This window comes from Rhinopithecus bieti, unplaced genomic scaffold (assembly GCF_001698545.2).
Source record: "Rhinopithecus bieti isolate Rb0 unplaced genomic scaffold, ASM169854v2 scaffold_63303, whole genome shotgun sequence".
In the NCBI taxonomy this organism is placed as follows: Eukaryota; Metazoa; Chordata; class Mammalia; order Primates; family Cercopithecidae; genus Rhinopithecus; species Rhinopithecus bieti.
The window spans coordinates 163,073-171,472 of NW_016823941.1; the positions used below are offsets into that span (position 1 = coordinate 163,073).

Below are 8,400 nucleotides of genomic sequence, written 5' to 3' on the forward strand. Positions count from 1 at the left end.
TTTTTTTTTTTTTTTTTTTTTTTTTTTTTTTTTTTTTTTGGCAAGACTGCTTCACAGGCGTTCGTGTATTCTTCCATCATCAGGAGTTGGTATATAATGCCTTGTTTTCTCTTTTTGTGTGATGTTTAATAGCTGTTCATGATCAGTGGCTAGGGGTTACAGTGTAATAATTGCCTATCTCTACCATCCCTTCTTCATTTATTCACTGGGGTAGGTCTATGAAAAAAAATGTTTTGCACTTGTCTCCTATTTTGGTACTCAGTATACCTTTCATATTGAACAAGCAAAATGCATGTTTCAATTTTACCAATTTTTATACTAACAAGTTGTTCACTAGCATCCTCCAACGATGACCAATAATTTCTTTTTGTTTTGTTTTGTTATTTTACTTACATTTCTATCTTCTCTACTAAGCTCTGAGTGAAAAAGGCAGAGATTTTGTCTTGTTCACCTCCAAGACCCTAGAGCCTAGCAAAGTGTCTGGTGTAGAATGGATACTGATAAGTGTTTTGGAAATGGGAATAAAAGGTACAAGAACAGAAATGAATAGCAAATCAAACAAATTACTACCAAATAATAAAAACTTGAAGAAATGGTGCCACTTTTATATGTTGAGCGTGTAAAGGAAAGATCTCTGTGGAGATAAAGGCAAAGGTGGCATCTTGAGGAAAGGTCAAGGGTTTATATTATTCTGGAGAAGATGATATAGGAAATTATAAAAATGGAAGAGAACATGAAAGAAGACCCAGGGATCTTTGCAAAAAATGCCAGGGAAACGACCAGTTTCTCCTTTAGCCATTTGCCTTCATATATTTCTGAATATTAAATTAGTTTTTGTGGTAGGGTGAAATTTAATGGTGCTATGTGTTTTAAATGTTCTGACTTTGAATGAACAGCCAAAACACTCTGGTGTACATATAGAAAAGCACTCACTGAGGAGGATGGGCCTTTAAAAAAAAAATGCCTTATGCAATATAGTGAAATGAGACAGAATTTCTACAAAAGATAAATTTTATGCTAGTTCCAGAAACCAAAGAAAATGAATCATTGGACAGGTGCACTGGGAGTCAGGAGACTGAGATTCTAGTCATATTTCTTCATAAGATGGATTCTGATTGCTATTTTGTTCTTCAACTGTAATATGAGGAAATTGGTCCAAATAATTGCTGTGGTTTCTTCCAGCCGGTATTTTGTTATAAATACTGCTTCACTATTCCTAGTTATTAGTTTTGGTTACTTGTTAAGAGTGGTAAAATGTTTGTACTTACTCAGTTCTTACTCAGGAATCTCATGACAAATAACATGACTTGGGGAGATGGTGATGCTGGAGTTATGAGTGATACTCACCAGAATGAAGTTAATCCATCCCCACTTAGTTAGTGTGCTTGCTCAGATAGCTCCCTGTTACCTTTCTTGAATTTCATAAGACTTCCAGCCCATTGATTACTCTGTGTTTTATACATTAGTTCCTCTGACCTTCTATATTTACCTCCTTCCAAGTACAACTTAGATTGAATCATCTAAATTTTAATAACTTGTTTTCAAAACTCCAGAACACTTTGCTTCTTTATCTTTTTGTCACTGCATTCTACAAAACTCTAAAACTCTAGCTAAATATTCCAAGACTCTAAAAAAAATCTAAATATTTTCTCATACCAGACAACAGTGTAGTGGACTGATACAGTACCTTTTCCAGATGACCAGCCTTCAGCCTTCCACTACCAAGACATTGCTGGGTCAATTTTTTTTTGGGGGGTGCAGCAGGGACGGAGTCTTGCTCTGTCACCAGGCTGGAGTGCAATGGCATAATCTCAGCTCTCTGCAACCTCCGCCTCCCAGGTTCAAGCGTTTCTCCTGCCTCAGCCTACTGAGTAGCTGGGACTACAGGCACGCACCACCATGCCCAGATAATTTTCGTATTTTTAGTAGAGACAGGGTTTCACCATGTTGGCCAGATGGTCTCGATCTCTTGACCTCGTGATCTGCCTGCCTTGGCCTCCCAAGGTGCTGGGATTACAGGCGTAAGCCACCACACCCGGCCAATTTACCTTCAAAATTGTTTTTTTACTGTCTACTATTGTCATCATCATAATTATAAGAGACCATTTCTCCTAACCTTTCTGAATCTACTCTTGCCACCCTACAATGCAATCTCTACATTTCAGTCAGAACAATCTGTGTAAAAAACATAAATCCAATTGTATCAGTCCTTATCTTAACACTGTAGTAGTTTTCTCAGTGCTCTTTGAAAAAGACCAAAATCCTCAACAAGGGTGACAAGGCACTATCTGGCTTGTCTGGCCTCAACCTCCTCTTTTCTAGATGCTCTTCCCTTGCTGTTTGGACACCAGTCATACTGCCTCTTTTTGCTTTTTCCAGTTCTGCATGTCCCTCTTATATGGGGCTTTAAACATGCTGGTCCTCTGTCTCAAACCCTTTTACCTACACCCACCCACTCATAATATCCTGGTTATCATCTAATAATCCTTTACATCTTGGCTTGGACATTGTGCAAACTTTTCCCTGTTGCCTGCATTTGACCAGATCTCCCTTTACACACTCTCCTAAAATTGTCTACTTTTCTATAACATAGCGTTCTTTGTCATCACATACATGTGTTACTATTTGGTAAATGTCACCCACTCTTGCTAAACCATGCTCTTCGAGAAGATTTTTGGGAGGGGAAAGCTGTCATTTTCTACCCAGCACATTCCAAAGTGCCTAGTATATAGTAGACACTGATTAGGTAAAGGAAGGCTACTGAGACCAAGAGCAGGGAAAGAAAGAATAGAGTGGTATTCCCTTCTTATTTACAGGATTTTTCTGTTTATTTCTAATTAAGCATCTTTTTGTAAAGTGTGTAGAGCTACTTTGATACACTCTGGTTTTTTTTTTATTACTATGCTTTAAGTTCTGGGATACATGTGCAGAAAGTGCAGGTTTGTTACATAGATATACACGTGCCATGGTGGTTTGCTGCACCCATCAACCCATCATCTATATTAGGTATTTCTCCTAATGCTCTCCCTCCCCTAGCCCTCTACCCTCTGACAGGCCCCAGTGTGTGATGTTCCCCTCCCTGTGTCCATGGGTTTCCACTGTTTATCTCCCACTTATGAGTGAGAACATGCGGTGTTTGTTTTTTTGTTCTTGTGTTAGTTTGCTGAGAATGATGGCTTTCAGTTTTATCCATGTCCCTGCAAAGGACATGATCTCATCCTTTTTTATGGCTTCATCGTATTCCATGGTGTATATGTGCCACATTTTCTTTATCCATATATCATTGATGGGCATTTGGGTTGGTTCCAAGTCTTTGCTATTGTAAATAGTGCTGCAGTAAACATACGAGGCACAGTTTCTACTTGTAGTTTGGCCCAGTGCTTTTTCAAGCTTCTCTTGGTATCGTTAAGAAAAATTATTGACACAAAACACTCTCCTTCTTCAAACAACATCACCACTCCTGAGTGCTGATGAGAGAACAATTTAGTGGCCTATTTGACTCAAAGTTTTGTCTCATGTATGTGGTAGCCCTTTCATATATGAACTATCTAGTTAGTGATGCTCTTGATGCCTGTGGGCAAAAGAACAATGGAAAATCCTTGAAACTGGATCTCTCTATCAGATCTCCTAAGCTCAATTAGAAAAAGAGAAAGAAAACATAATCAGTACAAAATTCCATCAAGATCTAATAGTTGACAGATCTATTATTTGTGGACTTTTGTTTTACTTTGCCATGTGTCCAGAATTGTAAATTATATTGCTCTTTGTGGGTTTCTTGATTTAATTGTTGTTTATATAGAATCCTTGGTATCAAGATGGGTCACTGTAATTGTAAACTTATTCCCCATGTATTTAGAGTGCCACTTTTTAAAAAAATCATCTGCTTACTATCCTAAATTATTAATATCCTTTGCTGATGCTTTTTATGGGGATACAAATCCCACTAAAATGTCAATAGTTGAAACTAGAATCAAATATTGTTCATTTTCACTTTCATTTTCCATAAATCAGGATTTTACAAAACAAGTAATTTGTATTTTCTTTGTGTACCATTTCAGATTGGTGATAATATTTTGTAGCAAAATATTACATGTCTTGTACTTTTTTCTTGTAGAGAAAATATACAGTCAATATCAATTGCTGTCATGGAGAGATATATGGTTCTTCTGCAAGTAAAATGCCAAGATACTCCACAGACATATTTGGAGACTATAGTCTCACTCCTCAAAGCAATTTTCACACCCATGGGAGTAGATCTGTGCCCCCCAAACCAGCTGGGCAGCGTAACAACTGCAACTGAATAGCTCTCGAGACTAATTAATAAAATAATGCTCCAGATGCGGTGAAGTGTTATAAATAATTAAAGCTCAAATGTGCCTTAGCAAATATAAACTGACCAATTTTTATATCTTTTGAATACATTGTCCTGGCTTTTACGGTTCCTCATTACTTGCCTCACTAGACTGACTCGTTTTCAATTAGTGTGTATTATTCTGGTCCAGATATATTTTAAAAACTGACTTCCTTGTTTTACTTGAGCAGTCACTAAAGTGATATTTATTACTTGTCTACTTCTGTGATTAACCTGGAGAGAGTTTTAAAGGAGCAAATCATAGTGGGGAATTTCTAAGGAGAACTGCAATAAAACATCAGCTTATTCAACTCCCTTCCTCCTACCCCAAATTCAAATGGAGATTAGATCTTGATTATAACAACAGTGTAGGTAATGATTTTTTGTTTGCATTTTTACTAATGAAATTGTTTGTCACTAGGTTTTCATCTTTCAATTAAAAAAATCTCTATAATCCCTTCCCTAGAGACCATTAAGGACACCTTCAAAGCTTCCCGAGATTTTCTGGTTAAGATTTAGATGGAAGTAATCAATACATACATTATTAAAAGAGTGGACAGAAAGCCATTATTGCTTGGATGCTGTTGACAAATGAAAAGGCTTGAATAAAGTAGTTTACTTGTTCATTTGTCAGGTCATATATTATGCATGTTCGATTTCCTCAGAAGTCACCACAAAGTGAGAAAGAGGCTTAGAAATTCAATAAAATTATCCTGAAATCATGTTGTAGATTATACATTTATTTAGGCTAATTCTGTTATCAATGCTGGCCTGCTTACATGGGATACATTTTAGTATGTATGTTAGCGTGATGAGTTATCTGTGTTTTCTTTTTACAGAAAGATAAAATATCTTAGGGTGCCATTTGTGAATGTTAAGATTTAAGTCAACTCTGTGTTAGGAAAATGCGTTGTTCCCTATCACCTCTGAAAACAACCAAAAGCTGGGATAGAGTGATTCATTCTTTTTTTATTTTTTTTATTTTATTTTAAGATAGAGTCTCGCTCTGTTGCCCAGGCTGGAGTGCAGTGACGCAATCTCGGCTCACTGCAACCTCCGCCTCCTGGATTCAAGTAATTCTCCTGCCTCAGCCTCCCGAGTAGCTGGGACTACAGGTGCCTGCCACCACGCCCGGCTAAATTTTTTGTATTTTAGTAGAGACAGGGTTTCATCATGTTAGCCAGGATGGTCTCGATCTCCTGACCTCATGATCCACCCGCCTCGGCCTCCCAAAGTGCTGTGATTACAGGTGTGAGCCACTGCGTCTGGCCAGAGTGATTCATTCTAACATTCAATGACCTGGCCTCTTACAGTTTCTAAACCACTTGACAGTTAGTTATATCTACTCTAAGATGTCTTTTAGCCACGTTGGAGGAAATAGGCATCNAAGTTTGGAACAATTTAATTTTAGTAGATAAGTATTCTTTGGTGATTCTGTTTGACTAAGGCCAAAAGGAGAATTGTATTTGAAATGTCAAGCTAAGTTACCAAATGGCTAAAGGAAATGTTGCTCTACCTGGTTGCTTTGCTTTATATTTCAATCTTTGCAGCATTAAAGACTTTATTATATTTATGTTATAGGTAGCATTATTATGAATTAATTAGTAATTGCTGATAATAGCTGAGTGATTCAGCATAATTTCTAATTTACCTGAAGATAAAGCTTTGCTAAGATGCTGCGTTTCCTCTTTGTTTTCTGGATGATGATTTATTTTATTAATTTAGCTTCTCATCTTCAAGTAAAATGTGGATTTTATAGCATAGATCATTCATTTGTGTATTCTTAAATGGCTTCAAAGGATTAACATGTTCTAAATACAGTTGACGGTAAAGCACTCAGTCTCCTGCCTAAATTATTCATGTTCGGGGGAAGCTTTCAGATAAATGTCTGATTTTACCCTTCCATGTGAGTTGTTGTCTTAGTACTTTTTACACAAAGGAAACAAAGCAGAAAATGTTGAAACTTGGTGAAGACAAATCCCAGGTGCACACAAATAAAGAAGGGTAGGGGAAAAGGAGAAGCATTTGGGAAGAGGAGCAGAAAGGAACAGATGCCAGATGGAAGAACTCAATGGAAAAGGCTGCCTAGGGTGTAGAAATGGAAAAGTCAAAATGTGGGGAGAGACCTTTCCATTTCTCAAGGCAGAAAGAATTCCAGTACTAGCATGAGTCACATGAAAATGAAGTGTTTTTTATTAGTCACTGCATCCAGTTTTTTCTACCAGAAATATTAAGAATCACTGACTATAACAGTATGGAAAAGCAATCGATTCCAGTGCATATTTCATGCCAAAAGTCTCAGCATTCTGCATGTGGAAATAAACATATGGCTAAACACTGCCTTTTCTCAAAATTGCCATCAAACTATCCCGTTTTGTGGCTCTCAAAAGTAAGTAGCCAGATTTTTATTCAAGACTGCTTTGTAGTTCACAATAGGTTTACTGTACTTTTTAAATGGAATTGTTAGAATCATCGATTATACTTCTAGATATTCTGACATAGTATGCTGCTGTTCTTTTTCAGGTCCCATTTGGAAGCCAGTTCTGACCAGTGGAAGCGTCTGCACCTTTCTCTACAGGAACTTTTGGTGTGGCTACAGCTGAAAGATGATGAATTAAGCCGGCAGGCACCTATTGGAGGCGACTTTCCAGCGGTTCAGAAGCAGAACGATGTACATAGGGTAGGACATTTTTAAGCCTAGTGCCTTGCACATGTTAAGCACATAGTAATCCAGTGACTAATTTAAAATTAATTTTGTTTGAAATTAAGTTGAATAGAAATCTTTTTTACTCTTCTCACCCAAGGGTCAATTACAAATAATTCAAGCCATTATATTTTAAATGTCAAACACATCTGTGTTAATAATACCGTTTAAGAAATCGTCCATCTCTTTTGGCTATATAAAAAAAAACTTTTCATTATGAAAAATATTGAACATATGCAAAAGTAGACAGAATGCTATAATAAAACTCATGTACCCATCAAGACATCAACAATTATCAAATCATGTCAGATCTTATTTATTCTATAGCTCTTCCCAGATTATTTTAAAACAAATATCAGGCATGTGTTATTTTATTTGTTAGTATTTCAAAAGGTTAAAAGATAGGATTCACTCTTTTAAGATAATCACCTTGCTACTATAATGCTTTTGAAATATCAATAATTTCATCATATCAAATATCCAGTCCATATTCAAATTTCCATTTCTCTCATACATATTATGAATTTTTTAAACTTTTCTGGTTTGGATTTAAATAAAATTGAAATCAGACCCATACCTTACTTTGGTTAATTGGTCTTTTTATTACTTTTTATTTGGGAGTAATTATAGATTCACTGTAAGTTTCTAAAATAGTATAGTTTCCCTGTGCCTTTCACCCAGTTTCTTCTCATCGTTATATGTCATGCAACTGTAGTACAACTCTTACTGTCTTTTCAACATGCAATCAATATAAAAAATGTACATTTACAGCACGTCTCAATTCAGGCTTGTTACATTCCAAGTACTCAGTAGCCAGATGTTGCCAGAAGCTACCAATTAAACAGTGCAGTTCTATAGTTTGATCGTATTTGTTTTTTTTTTTTTTTTTTTTTTTTTTTTTTTTTTTTTGGCAAGACTGCTTCACAGGCGTTCGTGTATTCTTCCATCATCAGGAGTTGGTATATAATGCCTTGTTTTCTCTTTTGTGTGATGTTTAATAGCTGTTCATGATCAGTGGCTAGGGGTTACAGTGTAATAATTGCCTATCTCTACCATCCCTTCTTCATTTATTCACTGGGGTAGGTCTATGAAAAAAAATGTTTTGCACTTGTCTCCTATTTTGGTACTCAGTATACCTTTCATATTGAACAAGCAAAATGCATGTTTCAATTTTACCAATTTTTATACTAACAAGTTGTTCACTAGCATCCTCCAACGATGACCAATAATTTCTTTTTGTTTTGTTTTGTTTTATTTTTACTTACATTTCTATCTTCTCTACTAAGCTCTGAGTGAAAAAGGCAGAGATTTTGTCTTGTTCACCTCCAAGACCCTAGAGCCTAGC

The 8,400-nt window shown here is 36.3% G+C and overlaps 1 protein-coding gene across 1 annotated transcript in view; it reads left to right on the forward strand.

Annotated features, from left to right (window-relative positions):
* LOC108521975 (dystrophin-like) overlaps nucleotides 1–8,400 on the forward strand; it is a gene marked incomplete at its 3' end in the record, with an annotated part of 169,929 nt that overhangs the window by 150,006 nt on the left and 11,523 nt on the right. The window contains exon 4 of the mRNA XM_017862078.1: nucleotides 6,875–7,031. Coding sequence (XP_017717567.1) covers nucleotides 6,875–7,031 — 157 coding nt within the window. The remainder of the gene's footprint in view (nucleotides 1–6,874; nucleotides 7,032–8,400) is intronic.